Genomic DNA, 27488 nt, shown 5'->3' with positions numbered 1-27488 from the left:
CTCTTCACAAACCATGAAATAAAGATCCAAGTCCTAGAGGCACAGATCTCTGGGGGAAGATAAATTAATGACTGCCCCAAGGCCTCAGAGGTCAAAAATGAAGGTTTTTTGTTGTTGTTTTGTTTTGTCTTGTTTTAGCTTCTCTACATTCAAAAACGTCACCAATTGGTTCTTGGGAAAATCTCTATGTTACACCAAGTCCTCACCTTCATTCACCATTCAAGTACTTACTGAACTGCTACAAAGTACCAGGCAGGGTCCAAGCCTAGGGCTCAGCAGCCCGTGGTACACACGTGCATTGCCCCAGGACCTCATTAGGACCCAAATTCTGACCCAGAAGGCCTGGGGTGTGCCCAACACTGTGCATTCTAAACAAGCTGCCTGGTGATGCCAACCACACTGGACAGCACAACTCTAGCCCAGGGAGCATCAACCCCAGCTTCATCTTGGACTCATCTGGGAGCTCTTAAAAAGTGTGGATTCGGGGTGCCTGGGGGCTCAGCGGTGGAGCATCTGCCTCCAGCCCAGGGTGTGATTCCAGGGCCCTGGGATCAAGTCCTGCATCAGGCTCCCCAGGGGTAGCCTGCTTCTCCCTCTGCCTGTGTCTTTGCCTCTCTCTGTCTCTCCGTGAATGAATAAATAAAATCTTTTTTTAAAAAAGGGGACGATTTCTGGGTCCCACCCCAGACCAATGAAATCAGACACCCCAGGAGTGGGGCCTGGGCATGTCAGAAGCTCGTCCCTGATTGAAAGACGTGGGCAGGTTTAGGGATCACTCTTGTGGGCACAGAGCAGTGAGCAAGGGAGCCCTCGCCGGGAACAGATGGCAAGAAAGTTACTTTAGACGATAATACAGGTCATAAAAAGAGAGGATGACATAATGGGGAGGCACTTAGGCCACAACACAGGTAATGGGGTAGGCACACCAGCGAGACCGGGGGAAGTGAGTCCGGGCAGAGCGAAGAGCCCACTTTCCACGAGTGTTCAGGGGAACTAGTGCAGGGCGCCCTGCGTGTTTTCCCAAAGAGAAGCTACTCCTCTCACAGGCAAAGAGGCACACTCAGAGGGTGTAGAAAATAAGGCCCAGTCCCTACCCTAGAGGTTCTTCCAAAAATGTGAACTTTGTTGAATGGTTACTGTGGAGAGGAGGGTGCGGCTTTAGGTCTGATGCCCGACACAGCAGGACGTCCCTACAGCTCCGTTTCCCACATCCCAGAGACTTCACCCAGGGGAGCAGGATCCGGGCCTCTGGCTGGTGGAGACACAAGCCTTCAAGGATGCAAGACCCGCCCTCGGTTCTTTAGGGGCAACTCCTCTACCTGCATAGGCATGAGGGCAGCTTGTGGACACCCTGTGTCATGTCCCACGACCTAAGTGGGAGGAGGCTCTGGTCTACTTTGACCACAGCAGCAGCTCCAGAATGGGCTCTGTAAGCGAACGGCGAGGGAAAACGAGTGCTGCGCCCCCCGGAAGCAGACCCTGGAGACCCAGGTCCGAGCCAGCTCGCTCCTGGTGCCCCCCAAGCCCAGCCCTAGCGAGGAGCTCAGGGGCTCACACGCCCCCACTCTACAGAAGCTTCTACAGAAGCTGCTCAGCCACTGATATGTTCGCTCAGCATTCTGAGGTCTGGGAGCTGGATCTGGAGCTGGGGTAACCACCTTCCCACACAGGAGGCCTTCTGAGTCTGGAGACAGAGAGAAACTGAGTCACAGCACATAGCCTTTGACCTTATGCTTCCAGTGACCCACCCAATAAATTCCCTTTCCTGGTAAACCCAGTTTGGGGAAATTTTTGGTCTTTGCCATCCAGGCCCACCTCCTCTGGACCCCAAGAGTCCACAAAGGGCATCAGACCCTGTCACACTCCTCTGAGTCCCCAGAGGGGTTCCCGGGGGCTACTGACTTCAGGACCTCTGCCATCTTCCTTCCTCGTGGACTCAGAAGAGCCTGTCTTCTCCACAGCTGTAAGCTACCTGCCGACCAGGGCTGCCTCCTCTGCTCACGGATATGGCCCCCCAGGTGCCCACCACAGGGCAGGAAGCTCACAGCAAGTGTGTGCTGCCCCGTGCTTGGGATCCAGAAGGGGCACCCAGGGACCAGGTGGCTGGAAGAGCTCAGGTCTCAGCCCACTTTGGCAGACAGGTGTGATGGTGTGGGGAGGCCTTGGGATCTGGACCCAGGTGAACCAGGGGTGCACCTGCCCCCCAGAACGTCTTGGGAGCCACTAAACTTCTGAGTCCCTCGTTCCTCTTCTTTGCAAAAACACTGTAGGGACAAAAGTGCTTCATGTTTGGGGCTCCTGGGAGGCCCAGTTCTGTCTGCCTTCGGCTCAGGTCATGATCCCAGGGTCCTGGGATCAAGTCCCTAGTCTGGCTCCCTGCTCAGCAGGGCATCTGTTGCTCCCTCTCCCCCTGCCCCTCTCCGCTTGTGTTCTCTCATGCTCTCTAGTGAATAATCTTTTTTAAAAAATAAAAAAATAATAACAATAAAAAAAAAAAGCACAGCCCAGTGTTCACTCTTGCTAAAGATACTGCCAATGTCCCTCCATCTCTGGCTCTGAAAGGGGGACCTAGGTCAGGCCTTCCTGCCAAACAGGACTGACCACTCCACAGTTAGTAGGACAATTTTTGGTAAGGCAGTACACCGAAGATGCATGGACAACACGGGGGCTCACGAGACTCAACAAGACCCTATGACACCGTAGCCAGACTACACGTGATGGAAATTGTAGGAAGAGGGCATAGCCTGCCCTAGAGGAGGGCACCAGCAAGCCAGAAACCAAGGAGGTGCTACCCCAGTTCTTTACCCAGAGCAGCAAAGCATCCCCAGCTCCCGAGGATGGTGCTGCTCCTAGAGTCTCAGGTCCTTGGAAGACAGAGGCCCCAACATTAGCCTCTGGCCTTATACGTGTTGGCCCGTGAGTCCAGCCCATGCCTCCCCCTTTTGTGATGAAGAGAGCTATCAGAGGGAGATCAATGATGGGATGGGCACCACCGCCTACAGGTCACCAGGGATCTCTCAGGAATGAATGGTCCAAGTTCAGAGGGAATCCCAGAGCTTCCTATGCAAGCCTGTACTCACCTACCCTCCATGTCCCACTTGGCCTTCTCAGAAGGGCATCCTGAGGGAAGGGGGGTGATGGTTTAGTAGACAGGCTTTGAGGGAGAGCCCTTTGAAGGTCATGGCTTTGAGGGGGAGCCCGTTGAGGGTCATGGTGTAGTAGACAGGCTTTGAGATGAGGTCCAGAGCTTCTCATCCTTGACCCTGTGCCCGTAGAACCAACCAAACATCTTAATCATACGGGCCGAGGTCCCCATTCCAGTTTTACCATGCACCAAATTAGGACTTTGAGCAACTCCTGCCTTTCCCTAGGTCTCCTGACCTAGAGGATGCAGATGAGACCTGCCTATGAAAGCAGGTGAAGAATGCCATCGAACCTGGGTTTCCATTCCCGTGTACACACGGCCCACACAGGCCCTTACCGGATTCCCCCAACCACCACCCCAGAACAGGGAGTCCTATGCTGTCCATTTCACAGGTTAGAAAGCAGACACAAAGAGAGGGTGTGACTTGCCCAGAACCTTGGTGGAAGAGCCTAGTGGTGCCCATCTACAGTAAGACCTCAAAGTTCTCAATGGGCATTTGAATGCTTCCTCCCACTGGATCCTTCCCACAAAGACCCCCCTGGTGTTGAAGCCACAGCTCAAGCCCAGGACTTCCCTGAGGCCTGGGCAGCTTCCATTTGCCTCATCGCTTGCTGGCACACTTCCGAGAACCTTCTTCACCCATTTTGGCAGAACCTGCCTACGGCAGGACAGGTAAGAGGTCATGTCTGGGTCCCTACAGCCCCTGACCCCCTAAAGAATCCTGAAGGGGAACATCAAGACTGCCCCCTGGAGCAAGCGGAATCCATCCCCGGCTCTGGCGCCGTATACCCTGGGAACTCCCATCGCAGACAAAGGACCCCAGTGCTGCAGAGCAGCCTGGCATGTTGTGACCCCAGTGGGTGGGTCATCCCAAAGTGCCATCTACCAGAGCAGCTGGTCTGGCTGCCCCTAGCGTACCATCAGATGGATACCACGAGCAAAAGGGAAAGCAGGCAAAGACACCCAGGCAAGCAACATCAAGACAGCCGGGGGAACACTGAGGCTTTAGGAGCACCGTGAGAACAACAAAAAAAGAAATTTTAAAACTCTCCAATGTGACCTTTTCCATTGCTGGGTAAGGAAAGTGCCTGAGTTGCTTAGCAGCACTACTAATGAATGTCTTTACGTTACCTTCCGTGCCTTACAGCCACCCTTCCCCACTTCATCAAACCACCTTCCTCAGCTCCTACCACAACGTCCACGTAGGTACCACCTCCAGGCCACATGCCTTGAGGCAAAGGGGAGATCCATCTCTTACCAGGGTCTGTGCAGTTCTTAGCTGTCTGAGTCCCATTCACTGGTGCCATCAGCTTTCTATTTTTCCATGTGTCTGGAAGAGCATGTTTGCTGACGGACGCTGCTTTATGTCCTGTATTGGAACATAAGTCACAAACACCATCAGGTCAGGCTGGTGCCTGCGTTCATTGCGTTCTTCCAATGACCTTACGTGTCTGTATCTGGCAACACCAGCAACAGCCCTGTTGGACTATTTAGAGCCACCTGTAGGGAGTGATACAATGACTAGAGGCACAATACCACCTGCTTAACACACAGTAATCTGTTTCCTAGATCTGCTCCATTGTTTCTAGTCCCAGATGCATCAGCCTGTGATCTGACCTTGGCTGACAGGGCTCTGCCCCTTACAGGTGCAAAGAGCGTTTAGACAGGTAACCTTGAAGTTCTTGTCTAGTAAACACATGCTGGGGTGTTCCTGCCCCCAGGGGAGCTACAAATGGCTATTAGGTCAGCAGGAAGATGCAGAAGGTCAATGGGGCCTGGTCCAGAGCCTCTTTGACTATGCACAGAAATCACCTGGGGACCTTCTCAAAATGCAGATTCTGTTTTGGTAGGTCTGGGCTGGGCCTCATGCGTCTGTACTACCAGGCTCCCAGGTGATGCTAATTCTGCTAGTCCAAGGGCTGCAGGGCAACAAGGGAGATCAGTGGTGTGGAGGCTCATGACCAAACACAGTTATACTCCTGAAGGTAATTCCAGATGGAGCAAATACAAAGGATTCTCACTTTAAGACCTTCAAAGTATCCGTCTACCTCTCCTGATGTGTGCGCTGCTTTAGCTGGGTAATAATACCTCTTCTATAATGCTGACACCTAAGGGCCTCTAAGCATTTTGTTATTTCTGGTATGTAACTGAGGGGAAAAAATACACTGACTTGCCCAATTGCAAAGCACTGGGTTGAGATGTCCAAATAACCTTTCTGGGTTTCTATTGAAAAGCACTTTTTTTTTTTTTTTTTTTTTTACCTTATAGCCTCGAATCACAAGTTGGGGTTTTGAAAAGCAGTTTCCTGAGTTTCATCAAGTTCCACCTGATTTTTGCCTATCGCTGTAAACCTCTCTAGATTGTCTCTAACTGTTCAGAAAAGCATCCCCTGCTTTTTCTCCATGTCCAGGTTGCTAAACCATTGCATTTTTCATTTAAAAAAAAAAAAAATAGGTAAAAGGTCCCCATCCAAGTAAAAATGAGAGTGTTAACCAAGTGAATGTCTTCTGAAGATCCCACATGGGCTCACATCCCCCACTTCACCCCCAAACAGATTTTTCCCCTAAGTTTCTCTCTCTGCCCACCTCGACCGTGCACAGCCTAAGTGAGTCCCAGACCCCAGGGTGCTGGGTGAAGGCAGCAGCGGTGGCCCCGGGCAGCGGGTTCTGCTGCGCGGGGACTGGGAGGAGTCACGCGACCCGAAACGTGGCCGCGACCTCCGGGGGCTGCTCCCGGCGCACTTCGGGGTTGCGTGACTCCGGCAGGGGCGAGGGGCGCGCTGAGCCTCGGTTCCCAGCCGCAGCCTCTGGGCTCGAGCAGCCGAGCGCGGGGCACCCCGTCCCCGCTCGGCGGAACCGGCAGCGGCCCGGAGCGCGGTGCGCGGCTGCGAGAACTCCCGCCGGAGCCGCCTGGGCGCCGCGCCCCGCGCACCCCGGGGAGCCTCTGGCACCGAGCGGCGGCCCCCGGGCCCTCCAGCTCGCTCGCACGGACCCGCAGCCGAGCCCCGGGGGCCGCGCGAAGCTCCGGGCGGCCGGCGCCAACGGCGCCCAGCTCCTACCGGTCCCCCGGGCGCGCTCCGCCACGGGGCGGGTGAACCGCGGGGCCCAGCCGCCGGGGACGGGTCCGCTCCGAGCTGCGCGGCCGCCTCCCGGCCCGAGCCCCCGACTCCCGGGGCGGCCCGCGGCGGCACCTACCCAAGCTGCCCAAGACGCCGGTCGCGCAGCACAGCAGGGCCAGCACCGCGCACACGAAGCCAACTTGCTGCGGCAGCATCTCTCGCTTCCTGCGAACTTTGCGCGGGGCCATCCTGGAGCGCCCGGGCCGTGCCGGGAGAGGACGGGGCGCGCGGCGGCCGGGTGCGCCCGGGGCGGGGGCGGGGGCGGGGGCGGGGGCTCAGGGGCGAGGCGCTCCCGGCCCGAGCGTCATGGCCCGCGGGCAGGGGCGGCGGCGAGGCCGGGGAGGGGCGGCGGGCGCGCGGCGCGGCGGGAGCTCAGAGTCCCGCGCGCGGCGTGCCCGACCCGCGCACCATGGCCCCGGGGCGAGGAGGCGGCGCGGCACCGCGCGCGGGCGGCCCTGGCTCGTGGGGTGGCGCAGCCCGGCGCCGGCCGCTACCTGCCGCCCAGCGGGGGAGCACTCAGAGCGCCCCCGCGCCCCGCGCCGCCGCGCCCGCCCGCCGCATCCGCCCTCCAAGTTCCGCGGCGGCCGCCAACCGGCCACGCTCCGCGCTTCCCCGCGCGCCGGGACGGGGCAGGCCTCGACGTGGGGCCTCCCGGCCGGGCGCTCCGCGGGAACTTTCTCTCCCGCTGCCGGCGCCTGCGTCTGCGAGGCCGTGGCGCCGCCCGCCCGCAGCCCTCGCCTCCCTCCCGCCTCCCGCCCGCCCGCAGCCCTCGCCTCCCGCCTCCCGCCTCCCGCCTCCCTCCCGCCCGCAGCCCTCGCCTCCCTCCCGCCTCCCTCCCTCCCTCCCGCCCGCAGCCCTCGCCTCGCCTCCCTCCCGCCTCCCGCCTCGCCTCCCCCCCCTCCCAGCACGTGTGCGCCTCCCCGGGCGCGCTCCCCGCGCTCCTCCCTCCCCCGCGCGAGGCTCAGCTGCCGACCCACGCCGCCCCCCACGGGAGGCCGAGAGCCGCCCCGCCCACCCTCCGAGGCCGCCGCGGAGACGCACAGGTTCTGGCCGCGAAGGGGCTCTGCGGACTCGGTTCCGTGGCGGCCCCGCACCCCGGCCGGGGCAGGAGAGCTCCGGGCGGAGCTGACCACACGGGGAGCCGCGGGGGCGCCACGCGGCCTGCAGAAGGCTCCAGATCAGGCAGCGGGAGGAACCCGAGTGCCGAGGCCCCAAGGGGAGCCTTTGATGCTCGGAGCCTTACCGCTTCGCAGGGCTCCCTGGTCGGTTCGGTTTTGCTTGTCCTCCCTGTCTCTGAGCGGCTCTGCTGTCAAGCGCCTTGGACAGGGAGCAGGAGGGAGCCACCTGAGGAGCAGCAGCGGGAGCGGGATCTCGGCGCACGCGGGGCGGCGGGGGCGGCGGGGAAGGGCCTCAGCCCACAGGGCGGCCTGGCAACTGCAGCCTGGGACTGGCGGCCCTCCCTGGCCAGTTCAGCATGCCAGGAGTTAGGGCCTGCTAGGGGTTAAGTCCACTTAAAATCCTTCTTGGAAGGAGGCCAGATCTGTTTAATTAAATAAATACACACCCACCGTGTGCAGGGACCTGTGCCAAGTGCCAGCCAGAGAACAAAACAAAACAACTAAAAAAAAATATGTAAGATTTAGTCCCTGCTTTCAAGGAACCCTAAATCAAAGGGGAACCAGACCCTCAGCTAATCCTCTATTTAATAGGTCCTTCTACAAGTCACTTATGCAGAACATGCATGATTCCCTCACTACTCAAAATGCTGTCCACACGAGCATGAGCATGAGCATGAGCACTGCCTGGGAACTTGCAAGAAATGCAGGCTGTAGAAGGCTCCAGCCCAGACCTACTGAGTCAGACTGTGCATTGTTTTAACGAGACCTGGAGATGTGTGTGCACATCCAGGTGTAAGAAGCCTGGCCCTTTTGAACCTGGCCCAGTGCCTCTAGCTCGTCGCCATGTGCATGGTTCCTCTTGGTCTAAGCAGGGATAATTGTGTTTGTCTTAGTCTGGCATCGTAGCACAAGTAAGAGGCACCTAGAGGGCCAAGGGAGGGAGGAGGTTCACTAATTATTTTTCAGCAGCCCTGTTTCAGTGCCCACAAAGATAACTGAAGGCATGAACGCAAGACTAATTGCAGTGGAACCCCTAGAGGAAAAGAATGGAAAAGACCAGTGTCAGTCTCCTATAGAACCACGCAGGGCTGTGTTCTGCCTACAGAGATCCTTACCTACCATTAAGGCTCGACCGTAACCCAGCATCCCTGCCAGTGACCAAAAAAAAAAAAAAAAAAAAAGGAGGGGGGGCACTTTTTCATACAGCATTTTCTCCTCGTTGAACTAGGCTGTACAAGGATGCATTTATCAATAACAAATAGAAAAGCATAGAACGTGTTAAATATATCATTTGAAAAGCTAGCCAGAGACCTCTGGCATCAAACTGAAGCCAAAGGAAAAAGTTCAAGTGTGAAGATGCTGTCGTACTGTCCATCAGGCCACCTCAGGGTCACATCGGTTAAAACAACTCCAATAAACAAAATGGCATCTGCTTCCTAGGATACGGCGTTTTCTTAAAACTTCTGTCCGTGGTACTCACTTAGGCTGTTTAAAACAAATTTTTGATTCCAAAACAGGCCAAAGAGTCCTCTGGTGTCTGCCTTTACACATTTAGCTAGCTCTTTCATAGAACATTTGTTTCCTTTGACATCTTTCACCTGCCTTCAGTTAATAGTTAGAAGCCTTGGAATAATTTCACAGGCACAAATGGATTCCTCCTATTTGACAATTCAAAAAGCAGTTCGCTTGGATTGTACTTTTTTGACTTCATTTAAATAGTACCCATTACCAAATAGCCTCCACTCCAGCTCTAATGACTCACCCCTGCGGAAGAGAAAATAGGATTTTATGTACCTTTCAGATTCAAAGCATTCAGGAGCATTTTCTAAAACAGCAAGGCCATGGGGATGAACGGAATACGCATTTCTGGCTTTATCTTAGGCCCCGGGTCTGGCTTCAATGCCACTGGACTGACTCGGAGTATCCCCTCTGTGACAGTGCTTTTCTTCTGATGTGACGTCGTTGATTGGAGACCGGCCACAAAGCCAAGTGGTTTGGGCCATTTTGACAGGAAGGCTCAGTCTGTAGGGATAGATACAATATTTTTTGCTTCAAAATTCTTTCCTGTGATGTGAAGAAGCTCACACTTAATTCTTCTTACTTGTTTTTTTCAAGCTTACTAGAATGACCTTCTCTATAAATTCTAATTCCTCTTGCTCTGCCTTTCAGGTGATGGGAGGCCACAGTCAGCACCAGCTAGGGCAGTGGTTCTCAACTCTGGATGTGCCTGAGAATCTCCTGGAAGGAATATTAAGACTCCCATTGCTGAGCCCCACCCCAGGGCGTCAGGTTCAGTAAGTGTGAGGTGGTGGGTGCACCATGATCTATATTTCTAATCAGTTCCCACGTGGCACTCAGGCTGCTGGTCCAAGGTCCCCACTTTGAGGACCACTGCGCTAGCTTAGAACATGGTGACTATGACAAACAACAGAAGTTTGCTTCAGGGTGGCAAAATACACAACCCTAAATAATACGCCACTTTGGATTATTTTGAGTTGAAGGCAAGATACGTGAGAAGAAGCAGATCCGTACATGAAAAACTCTCTGCCCTTCCCTTATTTAAGGAAAAGCAAGACATAAATTTGTAAAGGTGCTCGCACCCCCCCAAGCTCCCCACCCCCACCACCAGGAAAAACAGAAGCTAATCATGGATGACAACTCTAGATCCTTATCAGCTCAGAGACGGTGCCAGAGGGACCTAGCTAACAAATTGTGCTAAAACTAGGCCTTATCTTACCATTACTAGTCCCCTATATATTTGCCTTCCCACAATTTGCCACCCCTAGAAGCTCATTTTTTCCTTTGTTTTACCACTTGGCTAAAAAACATATTGGTCTTTGATTCAGATGCTATAGAAGCCCAAGTAATAATCACCCCTTTGAGTGACTCATTACCGAGTACTCTTGCATGTGCACATGATACGCACGTGTTAATAATCTTCTGTTTGTCTTTCACTTGTTAATCTGTCTTTCGCGGTCTAATTTTTAGGCCTCCAGCCAATGAACCTAGAATGGGTGAAGGGAAAACAGTGTTTCTTCCCCAGGCTGTGTATCCAGAGAGAGGTACGCATCTGAGGGGCAGTTCCTTGGGTACCTGGGAGTGTGGCTGCTGGCAAGGCCAGAGGGAGACCTCCGGAGGACCCTGCATGGGCCAGGACATCACCGGCCCGGAAGGGACCTGCTCACCACCACCCAGCACTCACTGGCCAAAGCCAGGGCCAGGGTCCCACCCCACCCCCCTGAGGTCATGCTGTGCCCTGTTTCCCCACTGGCTGAGACCCGAACTCTGTCATAGGCAGGCAGCGGCCCCAGGGACAAGCACAGCGGGAATGTCACGTCCCTCTCCCCCTGCTGCATGGGACCTCTCCTGCCCGTCCTCCACGCTCCCTGGGCTGCACATCCCCACCACACGGTCTGTGACATGAGCTAGTGTCTGTCTCCTGCTGGCGAACGAGTGCCTCAAGGACTTGCTGTCTTGTCCGCAGCCCTGAACACAGTGCCCAGCACTCTGGGTGCTTAATACATACTTAGGGAATGAGAAAATAGCCACATTTTCGGCTGTAATGTGAAGAAGATAAAGAATAGTTGCCCCCATTGGGACCTGCTCTCTTGAGCTCTTCTGTGCACCCTAAGTTTCCACTCATCCGCACTGTCAAGGCGACCTGCAGCCATATCTCAGGAGACATTGGCATGCTTGAGCGCGTCTTCCTAGAAGTAGTCCATCTGTAGCTTTCTGGACGCTGCGTGCTTCTGGGTTTTCTCATCCTTCTGCAGCCAGCTCTTCCCTCAGCCCCCTGGGCTCCAGTCCTGGGCTCATCCTCTCACTCTTTGCTCTCCTCCCCTGGGGAGCTCATGGGTTCTCTGGATGGCATTGCCTGCCCTCTGCGGCCGACTCAGAAGCCCAGGGCTACGGTTGGGGACTTCTCAGGAATTTGAACCTGTGTGTTCAGGGAATCACCCTAATTGAGAATCTGGGCCCCATCCTGGTCCTCCCACTTCTTCCGCTCTTGCTCCCATCAGTCACCTCAGATGGGTCCATATCTGCCCTTACCATTGACACCATGGGCTCCACCCCTCCAGTGGCCTTCTTAACCAGCATCTTGAAGACCAGCCTGTCCGTCACATTCCTGTCTCCACTTGGCAGCTGGAATAATCTTACCAAAAAAGAAAAATCCAATTATGTCCTGTTCTTCCATGAAACCCTCAGAGACTCCCTATTGCTCTCAGTGGAGACTTCCAGCTCTTGAGCCTGACCCAGGATCCTGCGCCGTCTACCCAGGGCTTTCCAAGTTGGCTGCACATTCACCTGGGAGCTTTTCAGCCTCTGGGAGGTAGGCACTGGATGCCGATATTTTATCCAAGCTGCAGCCAGGGTGGTGAACCCTGCTCCAGACCCTCACGGGCCCTCGAACCCCATCCTTTGTCATTCCTTTCTCTCACTACTGGCTCCAGCCGTTCAGAATTCCTTTCTTGTTCTTCAGAGGTGACCCTTGTCCCATCTTTCTGGAACATGCCTTCGTACCCCCCAAGTCCCCTTCACCTCCTTCACCTGGCACTGTGGGCTGAGTGTTTGTGTTCCCCACCAAAATGTGCAGGTCGGACTCTATTGCCCCCTGTGACGGCATCTGGAGGCGGGGCCTTTGAGAGGTGATCTGGTGGTGGGTGGAGCCTTATTAGTAGGCTCACGCCCTTCTGCCAGGGGCTCAGAGGCCTCTGCCCCCGTGTGCCACATGGGGTCACAATGGAGGATGGCTGTCCATGAGCCAGGAAGTGGGCCTCACTAGATGCAAGACCTGCCAGCACCCGGATCTCAGACACTGCAGCCTCCAGAGCTATGAGAAATAGATGTCCGTTATTGATAAGCTGCTTGGCCTATGGTATTGTAAGGGCCGCCCAAACTGAGACGCCCGGCCACTTCTTTCACTTCCAATCTTGAGGAAGATGTCATGACCTCTGAGAAGCCTTGCAGGGCCACAGAGTTCTGAGCTTTTATGGTGCCTTGTACTTCTACTGAAGATTTCATCCGGCTGTAGTGTAATTACCCATTTGCTTGTGTAGAGTTTCCACCAGACTCTGAGCCCCGTGGCAACAAGAACCACATCTACCACGTTCACTACCAGGATTTAGTAGGTGCTCAATAAATCCTCGAGGAAGGAAGGGAAATCACACCCAGCCCACACTCAGCATGTGTGGCTGGGTCTGTTGCAGTGCTCACACTGGCATCTGTCCTACGCAGTGCTTTCACCCTCATTGCCTCTTTTGATCCCCATCCTGAGGAACAGGAGCAGCCAGAATTAGCATCCCTGTTAGATAAGGTTCCTCACACTGAAGCGGCCTGCTCAAGCTGGAGCAAGGAGTTAGGGGTGCAACTGGGATCTGACCTGCCCGTGAGCCATGCTCTTCACCCACTACACCATGCTGCAGCCCCTCGTCCCAACACGCATGCTAACTAGCTAGTCAGATAAGCCAGGTCTAAGTGGAGACAGAAGGCTAGGTGTCCTGGCACTGTATGCAGCTAGGGTTACGGTGGGCACCACCAGCCCAGGCTGATTAGAGGAGCAGAGACCCCTAACAAGGCTAGACCCGGGGCTTCCTGAAATCAAGCTATGTAGCTGCTACATGCTTTGCAAGCCTGCTGCTCTGATTGCTTGGATTTGAATATGAAAACAACCAGTTTCCTTGTTCACTGTTAAGAGAACATTTACCCAGCACCTAACCGTACACTGCAAGCCTACAAAGAATATGTCAGAGTGCAGAGTAAGCTACTACGTCAAGGAAATCCAGCACCAGGGTGACCTACGGAACAAGCAGTTTCTCATGTACAGGAGTCCCCACAGACCAGCCCAGGTTTGTAAGGTGGCTCTACATTCATCACCACGTGGGGACCCAAGCTCTTGCCATCTTGTAGCTCTGCCGTCCCCTGGGGCAGTAGCATCAGCTGTATGGTTGAACCTGGTTCACCACTGCACCTGGTCACAGCCAACAGGACGGAGGGAGAAGACCCAGGATCGTAGGCCCCAGGCCATCTCCATTCTCATATTCTGCTGGTGACAGTTTAGTCACATGACCACACCTAACCGAGGAAGGCTAGAAAATGCTTAGCTGGGCAGCATGTGCCCGGGACAATTCTGTGACTGTGAGAGCAGAGGAGGGGGTTTCAGTGGACAGCTACGGGCCCCCACCACTGATGGGGAATGGGGACTCAAGGAGAATAAGGAGTTTGTCCAAGGTGCCCCACGTCCAAGCCTCCTCCCCAAGGCACCGATGACTGAGTGCCCTCTACTCATGGCCCCTCTGGTCACTCAGCTCCTGGCGGTCAGAGACAGGGACTCTAGGAAGGGCTATTTGGCAAGGGACATGGCTCATAAGGTGCCTCTGGTGTAGACCCTTGCTAATTTTCTGCTGTTGGACTGGCCTCTCCATGCTCAGTGTGAACCATGATGTTGCACAAAAGCCAGATTTTCCTTTACAATCAGCGTCCTGCACAGCCAAAGGCAAGAGCAGTGTGGGTTTTTGTTTTCCTGAGAATGTGCCCTATTTTCACATTTTTTCATTTCTCTCTAATGGCTTGGGCCTCAGAAGCCCCAGCCTCTCTGTATCTCTGGGAGGGCCTGAATTCCCCAGGAAGAAATGACGGTTGTGCCAGAAGTAAAATGACAAGCAATGGGAGAGAAGGACAGATAGTGTGTCAGAGAGTCTCGTCAAAGGGAGTGTGGATCTGCCACAAGGGGAGTCACTAAAGGCTTCCCTGATCGCTGGTGCAGGTGCGTCTCCCATCCAGGTGCGTCTCAGCAAGTCGCCCTCCACCCTAAGCCAATTCCGCATGGCAAGCATCCTTCTAGCCTCTGCTTTGGGGTTTTAATGAGGGAAAGCCTCACTTTGCCCACTCTGGAGGCTCCTGCACAAACATTTCCGCTAATTCCCACTCAAGGGAGAGGCAGGGCCGGAAAGATTGGAGAAGACCAAGATCTAGGGACCACAAAGGTGTGCCTGGCGAATCTGAGGAGCTCCCTGGGGTGTCTGCACGGTCCACAAAGCACAAGGAGTGAGCCCAGGCAGCCAGCCAGGGCAGCTGTCTGTAAGGAACTTGCCAGATAGCAGGGCCAGCACTTGCTGGGCATGCAAGCTCTCGTCCCCAGCCAGAGAACTGGATGTCCTTTGGTTTGGTCACCCGGATAGCATCAGAAGCTCAGAGTCAAGCAACTGAATAATCACAACTAAGTTCGGTCCCGCAGAAAAACACCTATGCCTTCATCAAATTCCCAGCCTAGCCCAGTGCCCTGCTGGAGTAACTCCACTGCCCCATGTCACCCTGGCTTAGCATTCCTAAAGTTTATTTTTCACTCCAATAACGTCCAAATTGGATGTAGGGGCAGGCAGCTCTTCTCCATGGGCTTGGCCAGGAGTCACGGTCCCTTCCGTCTTGTGACTGTGGCGTCTTCAGCATGTGGCTCCCAGAGGTGACCAGTGGGTCGGCACCGAGACAGCGGGGGGAGGGGGAAGGAGACATGGAGAAGCCCAAATGCGGGGTTTTAATGAGTCAGACCTGGTTTTCATAGGGGGCCACTCCAACCCCCCACCATGTCCTGTGGCTTAGAATTCAGCCCCACGGCCACGGCGGCGGTGAGGGAAGCTGGACAGGAGGCCCAGCTGTGTGCCCAGGGAGAAGGGGCAGGGGTGTGGTAAATAGTAAAGGCCATGCACGGGCAGATGTCTGGCAGGGCCTCGCCAAGCGCAATCACGACGACATTTCCTAGTCACTTACCTTGGGTCGGTGCCACGCAGTGGTCAAAGTGCCTTCCGTCTACTGACTCATTTCATCCTGCCAACGACTCTTGGACATAGATTCCTTTATGCTTTTTAGTTTTCAGGCGAAGGAGCCTGAGGGTTCTGAGTGGTTAAGTAACTTGCCAGAAGGCACACAGCTACCAAGTGACAAGGGTGGGATGCAGAGTCAGGCGTTCTGGGTCCTGCCTCAAGAACAGGCCTTCCTATCTGAGCCTCCCTTTTACACAGGGGGAAACTGAGACCCAGACGGACAAAGAGAGATGGAGGCTCAGGGTTTCAGGTGCTGGGCTCACTCTCCCGCATGCATAAGCCATCGGTAAACACTTGTTAAACGAATGGATTGCTGGTTCTCTTTCCATACGTGGCTCAACGTGTTTTGATAATATCAAGCAGGGTTTTCACATTAGATACCAACTTTCACAGGGGCCACCACTTTTGCTTTGAGGCAGAATGCTGAATAGATGGCCAGGGCGACAGACCTACCGATTTGAAAATACGCACACTGCAAGACTTTGGGGGAATTAAAAAAACAAAACAACAAAAAACTCCCAGAGGAGATTTACCACCGCATTGCATAATAAAGTGCCCCCCAAAGTAATACTAATACTTTAATGGCTGTTATGCAATGTGGATGGGTCTGTATGACTCAGCGTTTTAAATTAATTTAAAGGATTTCCAATGAATGTTGTTAGCTAGCTCTGGGGCCTCTCCTTTCTCTCTCTCCCCATTTTTCACCGGGTTCTGAAAGCAAAGTCTCTAGCAAATTCTCACCTGCAGGGTGGAGATATTTCGGGTAGGGACGTGCAGATACCTCAGAAAATATCCAAGAAAAAGAAAGAAAAGAGCTTTTGTGACCGACACACAGTCTTGCTCTCCCCTCCGACAGCTGCTGAAACCACCCTCCACCGGGTCATGCGTGTGAGCGGTCATGAGGCCCTTGGAGCCCAGAGAACACTAATCCCTCAGGCTGCTGGTAAATAATAATGTATAAACTTATGATTAGGATTCTGTTACAAAGGCCAGTGATCAAAAGACAGCAGCCGGCCAGAATGGTGAACTTTAGAACTCAGCTTGTGAATAAACTCTTCACGGTCTTCCCTCTGCGGATCCCCACCTCACGCCTCTGGGTCTTGGCTCCAGCAGAACCTTCCTTTGGTCGCCTCAGGAATGCCCCGCTGCCTGGGTACACGGCCCTGTGTGCAGACTGTGCTCTGTAACGGGAGGTGGTTTCCTGCCGCCAGTTCTCAGCTTCCCAGCATCACTCTCGGGTTTGCCCAGAAAGAGTCCAACGTAAAGGCCCTGGGGTCTCTGAGGAAGTGAGAGAAAGTGTCTGGCCTTCAGGAGGCGCGTCCTTTCAGGACATTTGGGCCCTCGAGCAACAATTTCATAAAGGGAGCTCCGGTGACCTGTAAAGATGGGGCCTTTCTGAGGCACCAATAATTCTCTCCTTGCCGTAAACATTAATACTCAGCGGCCAAGTTGCACACATAGGAGCCAGGCGATGAGCTTCAGGAGTGCTCCCCAGGAACCAGGGGGAAGTTAGGGATGCCGGCGCCTGCACAGGGTGGAGGCCTGCTTATCTTTCCCTTGTCCTTGTCTTCTGCCACTTCTCTGTCATTTCTGTTTCCTGCTCCCAGTAAGACACCAAGTCCCACCTGGTGTGTTCCACATCCAAGCACCTACACAGTCGGGCCTCCTTTCCACCAAGAGTCTAAATGCAGTGGGTCACCATCTTTGGGGTACAGAAACCTCCAGAAATTGGCTGAATGCGGTAGACCCTCCCCTCCCCTCACTGGGCCTCTGGAAGGTGTACAAACACACGTGGCAATTTGAACACAAATTCTGGAGGACTGGGACCCTCCCCCAAACTTTTCTTCTAAGGACTCTCTAGAGCCACCATCCTTACTCCCAAGACCTTACCAGGACTGTTTGTATTTTAGAAATAAACTGAGGGATCCCTGGGAGGCTCAGGGGTTGAGTGTCTGCCTTCGGCTCAGGTTGTGACCCTGTGGTCCCAGGATCGAATCCCACATCGGGCTCCCTGTGAGGAGCTTGCTTCTCCCTCTGCCTATGTTTCTGCCTCTCTCTCTGTATCTCTCATGAATAAATAAATAGAATCTTTTCAACTTAAAGACCAAACAGCTGTAGATGCTCAGAGAAGGGAAGATTAGTTTCTCTTGGCCTCTCCAAGGGGAGAAAGAGAATTCTCATGCTCATGCTGAAAAGATAGAGATGCTCTATGTTTAAATAAATTCCAAAAATTCCTTATGCTGAAATCTCCGTTTGGGATCTACAAGGTGCATTAAAGGCTCTGAGAAGATCTGCAGCGATGGAGCATCCTTCACTTTGCCAGATCCAACATTTCCCCAACTTCTTTGTCCCTGGAACACGTTTTGCTCCGAAGACCACTCATGTTCCTGTAGAACTGAGGTTTTGAGGAATACGTGTAGCCTGATCCCTGCATCTTACGGATGGGGAGATGGAGGTGCAGTGTGAGTCCGTGGTGCAGCCAGACACTGGGGTCCTGGCTTGTGGCCATCTCCATGTGGCAAGCTGCCTGTAAGTAAAGAGGACCTCCCTCAGGACAGAAGGCATGGGGCAATTCCCAGTCTCCCCTCCCCCGCAGGAGCGCAGACAGCTATGTCCAAGCCCCCAAGGGGGCGGGGGCAGGGTTTGCAGAGACAGGCAATGTCAGGGCCCCCCGGTTTACAGCCCAGAGCCCTGATGCATGTGTAGATTTTCTCTACGGTCCTATTCCAAGGGCCTGGACTGCCCATGACAGGGCCCCGGGCAGGACCAGCTCATCACAGTCTGCACACTGGGGTCTGCAGGCCGAGCCTGGCTCTCGGGGACACACTTGCAGGTTCTGTGACCCTACAGATTCATCAGGGGGACCTGATGGGCCATCTCGAGGGGTACAGGCCACAAGCAAACCCCACCTGCAGAGTGTGCCTTGGTCGCAAGAGAACATCCAGGGATCCGACGGGCCAGTGGAGCTGCTCCAGGCCTGGGATGCAGGCAGAAGGGCAGAAACTACTCTGGCTGCACTAGAAACCAGCCTCCCTCTCTGTTTGCTTGTTTAAAAAACACAAATGATGGCCCGTACCCCCCGCCGGCTCCAAAGCCTGCTTGGCAGCTAAATGGGGGGCCCCTTCCTGTAACTTCCCCATGTCTCAACCCTCAAGGACAGCAGCCTGAACCCATAGGGCCCCCAAATGTGCCGGCTGAGCTTCTCCTCGTCATGCCAAGGCCAGGAGCGTCCTCTGCTTCATTGCTGGAGACACAGCAGCCATGTGGTCATTCACCAGAAGTCGGAAGATGCTAAGCATTGCTACAAAGTTGAAAGGGTCTGAGGTTTTTCTATTAAAAAAGAAACAACAAACCAATAATCCTCCTTGTCATGCTTATGACTCTGTGGAAAATATGTGCATTATTATGTGTGGGCAGAGCCTGGAAGTAAAAATAGTTCCTTTGATGAAAAGAAAATTATCAGTGGCTTCCCTGGGGTCCTAGGCAGCTGGTGGGACAGCAGGCTGTGTCCTATTACCTTGAGTAGAAACAAGGCCCCCGAGGGAGCTACCCGGGCAGGGACCCTGCCCTCCCAGGCCCCAGTGGCACCGGTCAGTGCTGACCCTCTGGGCTGGCAGGAGGAACTGGTGCCTTCCCTGGAGGCAGAGGAGGGGTATGGCTTTGGGCTGCCTCGGGACCCCCCCCGCCAGCCCCAAAGTCAGGAGGGGGCGATTCTCAAAACTAGAGACTCAGAGACTGTCACCAGCACCTGTGGTCCAGGTCCCATGTCAGGCCACTCTGGACAATCACTGTGGCCCTGGCACACATCCCTGGAGAAATGGGGGCTCCCTTGCCAGGCTACTGCACCCCGCACGCTGGCCTCTCTACTCCTGCCTACCAGCTGTTCCCCTGCCCACACCCTACGTATGCCCCAATTACCTCCGTGCTGACCCCTCCCACCTATTATTTTTATGACCCTGAACCAGAGGAGGAGCGCTTGTGACAAGGCAGTGATTCAATGAGCAGGGTTCAGGGTCTGCAGGCCCAGGCCCCAGCCTCACACAGGGCTCACAGTTTGGATGGCGCTGAAAGCATCGCTTCATCTGTCTGTGCCTCAGTTCCTGGCTGTGAACAATGGGGTTGGTCTTGCCTTAAAGCTCCGTCGCTGTCCACTGAGCTCTGAGCATCTCGTAGGAGCCTCTGTCTCCAGAGGTCGAGCTCTGGACACTACTACCTGCACTGGGGATGCAGCCCAGAGGTGCTCCACTGAGCCCCCAACCCTGCTGTCCTCCCCCCACCCCACTCAGCCCCCAGCACAGGGCTGGGGCCCCCACTGCTGTCCTGCAGGCTCACTGGAGGGTCTGGCTCCCCATCTGCTGCCTGGACTCAAGCCTCTGGCTCTGTCCACACCTAGCTTCTCCCTCACGCCCTCCACCTGGCTCTGCCCCTCTGGCTGGTTCTTGTCTGGGCATGAGCCTGCCCCGGACTCCCCCGAATGGGGACTTGCTGAGTTTCGAACGTGAGACATGGTCATGCAGATGGAAGCACCAACCTCCATTGCTCCTGGAACACAGAAGAGGCTCACGGGGCCACTTTCCTCCCACTTTATCTTCTTATCTCCTGGATCTCCTGGCTTCTGGAGCCCACGAGAGACCCACGCTCATGCCATTCCCTTTGTAGTGCAGGATCTAGCGCTGGTTCTGCTGGAATGGCAACCAAACTTGGTCTTCTGTGCTGTTTTGGATCACCCAGCAGTGACCTCCCAGGGCGCCGGGCCCAAATGTGGAAAAGCAAGGGTAGGTTTGAGGGGCAGAGCACCAGGGAGGACCCTTGTGCCCCCATGGCGTGCGTGCGGGGGAGCGCCTGCAGGTCCTAGACACGCCGTCATTCTGACAGTGGCTCAGTTGCACGGTGCATGGCCATGAGAAAGTCACTTCCCTCCTGCAGGCCTCGGGTCCCTCCCCGCCAAGTGACAGAGCTGTCCCTGAAGCTCCTCGTGGCTTCCTGGGATGGCTGTCTAACCTTATCCTTGATGGCGGGCCTGCTGGCTCTGACTCCAAACCCCTAAATTGGGAAATGTTCAACCGTGGATTGTTTACATTGTGTATTCAGAGTATGAAGTGGCGTTTGCAAAGGGTTGCCATGGAAACGGTGAAGCGAGAAGGCAGCTAACTATGAAGGGAAATAATCCAATATTAACACGCACAAGGTACGCTCTCGGGCTGCTGTAAATTAAATATCGTGTTCCTGGGCAGGCAGCCGCTGTCCATGTGCCCAGCCTTCGTCTTAGAAATTGCGAGAAACCACCTCCTGGGTCTAGTGTGTTCAAGAAACTGTAGCAAACTCTGAGGCTCCCTGATTTGGGGCCAGGATCCCTTCTAGCTCCAAGAGCTGGTGCCTCTAGGCCAGTGGCTCTCAAACCTCGTTGCCCAGGGACCCGCTTGGATAAAAGATCCTGTGGTCCCCTTGCCGCACAGCCTGTCCTAATTTCCAAGGGAAGGAATCGTGTGCTAACCTGCTATAGCACAGTCCAAGCAAATCGGAGGGAGCACAGGTCCGCGGACACACCCACCTCCGAGACAGGGAACGTGGATGATTCGCAAAGGAATGACAGTACCTGAAGTGTTAGCCCCTCATTATTGGAAAACTAGAGACGCCTCACATGGGTGACACAGACAGGCACTGCCACACACTGCGGCGTTAAGCACACGGCCTGCCCCCAACTCCATGGACACTGGCGACACCTGAAACACGGCCAGCAGGGCAGCGCCGCCGGGCCCGGAGCAGGCATCCGTCCCCAGGCTCACAGGACTCCCCGCCTTCTCCGTTGCCAAGAGCTGGGCGGCTGCCAGACTCCCTAGGAGAATATGAGTTAGAGTCCTCAGCCGGGGCTAGGACGGCTCATTTTACCCTATAAACACTGAAGATTAGGAAACTTCTGGACTCTTTTATCAGGTAACCTTGATCTTCTGCGACACGGAAAGGCTTTGCCTGGGGAAGGGTTGATGTGTTTGTCTCGGGAGGGTCCGTCCCCGAGGCCCTCTCTTGACGGCAGGTCACTGGGACTCACGAGCTGGCGAAGCCAGGCCGGCGTGTCTGCAGCTCCACGCTCCGTCTCCCCCCACCGCCCCCGCCCACTTGGCATGGCATGTGCTGGAGATCTTCAGTCCCCCACCCGCGCTGTGGGCCAGCTGCAGCACCGTAGCCTGGAGACTCGGGAAAAAATAACTTCCTGGGCCACAGCTCTGGAAATTCCAATTTACGAGGTCAGGGATAAAGCTCAGAGATCGATGTTTTCAAAAATGTCCCCAGAGGGTGTGACAAGTGGCCAGACATGGGAGCCCTGGGCTCTGTCCTGGCAGGGGCCTGGGCCTGGTTGGAAAAGCCTCAGCACCTCAGTTTCTCCATCTGTACACTGAGGATGGAAAGAATGGGAGAGCTGGGGTGGTCTGGCTCCTGGAGGTCCCACAGGCTCCCCAGGAAGCCATGTGGCTACTGGGAACACACGGGGCTTCTTGCAGCCGGGCTGCGGCAGGTTCCACCCAGACCACCGTAGCTCCCTGGGCACTCAGGCAGGATGCTCGGCCTGCAGAGTTATTGCAGAGCTGGCCTAGGCCTCTGGCCTTCTGCTCCTGCAAAGCCACTTCTACAACCACTTGCCTTGGGCACACATCCTTTATGGTTTGACTGGGACAGTTGTCTTGCAGACCTTGAACTTCTCTTCCTGTGTGGCCTCCGACCCTTGTCAAGGGTCAACCTGTTATCACTGTGTCCATCCACCCTCTTGGAGAATTCAATGGCAGAGGCTACTGTGCCATGCCTGCCACCTGATCAGAGTCACCCCAAAGGCGAGGGTTAGGGGTGAGGGCTCTTTCTTCTACGGGGGTGCCTCTGCTGCTTGCCCAGTTCGTCCGGACTTCCAAGCTCGGCATAAGATGGCCATGTAAGGGCCTCACCGGTGTAATACCACCTGCTCCTGGAGTCTAAATGTAAGCCTGGGTTAGGTCACCGGTCTTGGTAAACCCAGAGCTCCAGCAGGGGCTGCCAGCGGGAGACCTGTTTGGCACCAAGTAGCATTTGCCTATATCACGTCTTAGTTTGTTTGAGCTGCTCTAACACAAACACCATACACTGGGGCACCTAGCAGGCTTAGTCGGGAGAGCCTGGGATTCTTGATCTCGGGGTTGAGAATTTGAGCCCCGTGTGGGTGTGGAGATTGCTAAAATAAATAAATAAATAAAAAATTACCATGCGCTGAGTGGCTTCTGAACAAGAGAAGTTTATTTCTCCTATTTGGAGGCTGGGAAATGCAAGATCAAGGTGCCGGCAGACTTGGCATCTGCTGAGACACATCTAATTGTTGTGTCTTTGCTCTGTGGAAGGGACAAGGGAGCTCTCTGAGATCCCATTCCTGAAGCCTCCTCCCTTATAACCGAATCACCCCCAATATCCTGACATCAGGGATTAGGTTTCAACATACGAATTTGCAGGTATGGGAGGCACAAAAATCCAGTCTTTTGAACTTAAACAAATGCCATCTACTCATTCTATCCTAGGTCTTGGCTGGCTCTGCAGAGCTAGAGGCTAGAAAGACACAGCTTCCCCCCTCAGGATTTTGAGAGCCTCAGAAGGAAAACAAGGTAGAAACAATAACCAAGGAAAACGAATCAGAGCCTGGGCCAGGTCCTCAACACCCCAGGAATGGTGCTTAAGGGGTGATCATGCTTCCAGCCCCACCAGGCACTGGGGCTTCCAGGCAGTTATTGCAGCAAGATGTGGGCACAGACTAAAGCACAAGCCCAAGGGTCAGAGTCAGATGTGGGACCCAGGACGAATAAGAACAAGAAGCATGACCCACCCAGGGGGACACCAAAGTGGGGGAGATGCTGGGGACCCCACTTGAGAGCCAGCACTGGGCCCCTACTGATGGTGCTGTGTGAGTGGACAGGACAGCTGGTCTGCGGGGCCAGAGAGGCCTCCGAGCTACACTGGCCTGAATGCAGAACAAACAGCCGGGTTACCAGATAACATACAGAACACCTGTTACATTTGGATTTCAGATAAACAAGAATTTTTTTAGTGTAAATATATTTCATGCAATATTTGATAGTATTTGTTGATTCTCTGAAATTCAACGGAGCATTCTAGATTTTAATTTGTTAAATCTGGCAAACCCTAAGACAGAGATGTATTTCTCCCTCCTGTTGTCTTGGGGCCTGTCTGGGGGGTGGGGTTGGGGCAGCCCTGTGCCACAAAGACATCAGAACCCGGGTTTGTATTCCTGCCTCGCCACTCTTCAGGTGTGGTTCCAAGCAACATGACCTGTTAGAAATCACTCCTTAGAAATATGGTTCTTGGGTGTCCCCAGGGTCAGATGACAACACAGTCAAAGCCTCTGGGGCAGGGGGGCCAAGGGGGCACAGGGGCTGTAAGGGCAGTGGGGGCGGTGGGGGCGGTGGGGCTAGGGAGCGGGGGGCTTCTTCTGACAGAAGGTGGAGGAGCCCTGTGCCTTCCATCATCTAAAGAGGGGCCTGGAGGGAGATCGTCGGGAAGAAGACAGCATTTTCATGTGACCCGGAGCCCATTTCATGTGACCTGGAGCCCAGCACCATGTGGGGCCCACCACCTGTCCCCTCAGGGTGCCAGCAGTTCTGGGGGAAGCCAGAGCAGTGGGACCTCCGCAAGCAGGTGAGACTGGGGGGCCGCTGGGAAGCTGAAGCTCCTCTGGCACCTGGGCTTCCTGATGAAGATTCTGCAGCCGGCTCATGCTCAGGAACACCCCTCCCCACGGCAGCCCCCCCCAGTAACACCCCCTCCCCACGGCAGCCCCCAATCAGGAGCACCCCTCCCCACAGCAGCCCCCCCTTAGGAACACCCCTCCCCACGGCAGCCCCCCTTGGTTCCAACAGACCCCAAGGTATCTGTTCAAGCTCCCAGCAGAGGTGGGGGGGTGGAGGGGCCCAGCGGCCTGGGTTTCAAGGCGCGTCTGTGTCAAAGTGGCTGCGAATACTGCTGCGGTGCAGAACTGAGCCATTGTAAGCGGATAAAGGCAGGGCTGACGTCCGTGGGCCTATTATCTGGGCGCCCATAGCTGCCCAGGAAGAGCAGGTTTGCTGACCGTCAGGACTCACTTGACCAAAAAGCAAAGGGGCGTGGGGGTGGTGAGCCCAGCTCTCTGCTGATCACCTCACTTTGCTGATTGTATAACGGGGCGGGGGGTGCGGGGCTCGAGAAAGTTCCATCAGCTGGCATCGTATGTCTGTGGCAGAGCAGGAACTGGTAGGGCTTCTGTTCTTCCCCTGCCTCTTGAAAATCATGCCAACAAAGGGAGAAAAAAAGCAGTTACTCATTCTATATTTTACTGTCTCTGTTCCACCGGATTCTCAATTTTCCCTATTTCCAGCATCCATTAGTATTATCTGGGGTCCAGAGAGTGGATGATGATATTTTTTTTTTTTAGAAACCAAGACATTTGTAATGTTTTGTTAGATTGGTTTCTCCCATTCAGAAGGATAAAGATATATGGGGACTTGATACGTGTTCAGGAGCGTTAGGATCAAAGCCGTCACTTTTCATAAGTCAAGCAGGTCATTTTTATAGTTTACTGGCTTGCTCATAATCGGATCCTGGGATTCAAACCCAGGCGTCTTGTCTTCTTTCCATTACAACATAAATGCTTTTGTTCCTTTATTCATTTATTCAGTGAATATCTATTGGCCACCACTTCGTGCTGGCAAGTGAGCCAGGTGAGCAAAGCCCCTGCTCCAGGGGAAGACTTGAGCTTTGCCATACAGGTAGGTGTACCTCCTCACACGCCCTGCCCGCTGCTGCGTACCTAATCAGTGGTGAATAAATATTTAATAAGTGAATGAATAAATGCCCCAACGGTGGCCTTGATCCATGACTCTTCATTTGCTTCCCCCAGGCCACACCGAGAAGGTGTTCCAGCTAACAACACCCCCGGACGCCAGCACGGTCACTTGTGCATGGGTACATTAGCTCCATCTCAGGGAGCAATTTGTAACATTCCTCGTGAAGCATGAACTTGGAATGATTTCTAAATGGCAGGTGCGCAAATTATTTCTCCGAGGAGAAGACAATTTCATCTTCCAACTTCTCATCATGCAAATCTTACAACCACAGTTGGTAATAAATGGAAATCGATAAATGAGATCCAAAATTCACATTTAACTGTTTGGAAGAACAGGTTCAGTTGGGAAAAAACAAAAAACAAAAAACAAAAAAAGGCTGAACAGGGGGAGGCTGGTGAGGGCAAGGTCTGTGTCTGCACCATAGCTGAAGCTGATACTGAGGTTGATGTCAGAGCAGAGGAGGCAAGGGAACTGTGTTCTAGAGGGAAAAAAGAGTTGTTTTTAAATTTTAATGTGAAAGTTGAGTCTTCAAGGTCTGGGGACCCATCGTCATTTGTCTGTGTTCAGTCTGCTGTGCCTTCGGACCCAGATTCACCTGTCTCAGCAGGGCATGTAGAACCCCTCACGACCCAGTGCCACCCATCTTGCCAATCTCACCAGGCACTGAGCTCACTCCGTCAGCTCGGCTCTGTCCCCCCTCCACCTACCTCTAGGCCCTTGTTTTCCAGAACATTCCAATTTCTGCTCTGTGCTCAAGCTGTTTCCCCTTCCTGGAAAACCCCTACTTCATCCTTCAAGATCTAAGTCCAATGTGACCCCTGTGGCCAAGACTTCCCTTGGACCAGACGTGACTAAGCCTTCCTTCATATTCTCATGGCCCTCGGCCCCAACCTCGCATGCGTCTTCTGGCCACTTAATGGTCCATCTCTTCTAGATTTTGAGTTCCTTGAGTCTTAATTACCTTCAGGTGATCCACTGTGTACCCAAAACTCTGTCTGACATCCCTGCATATTAAAGCAAGAGGATATAAATACCAGTTAAATGTGAGGCTTAGGTTGGGGGAATGGTTAGCTGGGTAGAAAAGACTGGACATGGACTTTGATTATTAAGGCAGGATTAGGAAACAGCCTTTCAGGAGTCTCTTATAGACATTCATTAATTTGAGACTACGTGACTGATTGGTGGTGGAAGTACACCAAAAGCAAAGTGGTAGTGAGGATGGGCCGTTGAGGAAATACCAACTCTGGAAGAAATAAACCATGCAGAGAAAGGCCAGGGTCCCTCTCTCCTGCTTTTGGGTGCAGTCCCCATGGCAGCGGCGTCCTCCCATGGCCACCACCTTGCCAGGCGGCTTCTGCTCCAAGACCACAGTTGTTAACTGGGCTCCAGGAATCCTATTCTCGCCCCTCATCCCTTCAGGCCCTGGGATGGTGATGGCTTCCAGCTGTTGAGTGCCCTGGGGGACCTCAGCTTCCCCTGTGAATGCTCTCTATGACTAGGTCCCTTGGCTTCAAAACTTGAGTTGAAAACCTCGCCTAATACCCATCGTATAGCTCCAAGACCTTAGCTTCTCCAGAATTCTACTTACGAACACGCTGGGTGTGTCATACCCGGGGCTGCCACACAGTAACCCACAGGGCATAGCTTTTGTAAATAAGGTTTTATCAGAACCCTTTTTAATTTCTTGGAATGCCACTTGTTTAAGTGAAGTTTTGCTGGGATGCAGCCATGCCCATCCGTGTGCAAACTGTCCATTGCTATGTGCACACCACCTCCTTGGCAGCACTGGGTAGTTGTGACAGAGTGGCCTGCATAGCCTGGAACACGTACACTGGGCCCTTTACACAAAACGGTTACCCCTCCCCTTGCTTTGCTCTAAAGATATATTCGTGAGCCATTAGTTTAATGTCCATCTGCAACATGTTTTTAGAAAGTTCTACTATTTTTTTTAATTTTTTTTTTTTAGAGAGAGAGAACGCGAGTGTGTGGTGCATGCAGAGGGAGGAAGGGGCAGAGGGAAAGGGAGAAAGAGAATCTTAAGCAGGCTCCATGCACAGTGCAGAACCAGAGGCAGGGCCTCACACGGGGCTGTATCTCACCACCCTGGGATCACAACCTGAGCCGAAGTCAACAGTTGGACACTTAACTGACCAAGCCACCCGGGCACCCCTGGAGACATCTAAGGCCTGGTTCTCTCTTGGGGCCTAACAAACATAAAAACACCAGTGTGAGCCTTCCTATCCTTTTCACGGGGCTTCACGGGACAAAGTCTGAATTCCAGGGGACAGCTTTCTTGCCTCACTCACCAAACTGATTTTCGATCCCGCCGTGTGCCATGGTGGCTCCTTTGAGCCAACACGCTGTTGGTTATTTCAAGCACCATTGACGTGTTAGCAGTGTCTCTGGAGAGGGGATCGAAAACGCTAAGTACATATGCTG

At 54.1% G+C, this 27488-nt stretch overlaps 1 protein-coding gene across 3 annotated transcripts in view; it reads right to left on the bottom strand.

The window, feature by feature from the left end:
• Window positions 1-7700, bottom strand: part of SLC24A4 (solute carrier family 24 member 4) — a 166072-nt gene extending 158372 nt beyond the window's left edge. The window contains exons 1-2 of one of the 3 annotated variants that reach the window (XM_072761169.1): window positions 7507-7700; window positions 4404-4514 (exon numbers count right to left, since the gene is read on the bottom strand). In XM_072761169.1, coding sequence (XP_072617270.1) covers window positions 4404-4452 — 49 coding nt within the window. In that variant the 5' untranslated portion in view covers window positions 4453-4514; window positions 7507-7700. Of the gene's footprint in view, window positions 1-4403; window positions 4515-6339; window positions 6538-7506 lie in introns of those variants that run through there. The other 2 variants (XM_072761167.1, XM_072761168.1) reach the window with 2 other exon arrangements.
• Window positions 7701-27488: the final 19788 nt, after the last annotated feature.

This window comes from Vulpes vulpes, chromosome 6 (genome assembly GCF_048418805.1).
Source record: "Vulpes vulpes isolate BD-2025 chromosome 6, VulVul3, whole genome shotgun sequence".
In the NCBI taxonomy this organism is placed as follows: Eukaryota; Metazoa; Chordata; class Mammalia; order Carnivora; family Canidae; genus Vulpes; species Vulpes vulpes.
The sequence above is the reverse complement of the archived record's forward strand: the minus strand, read 5'-3'. Positions and strand labels throughout refer to the sequence as shown.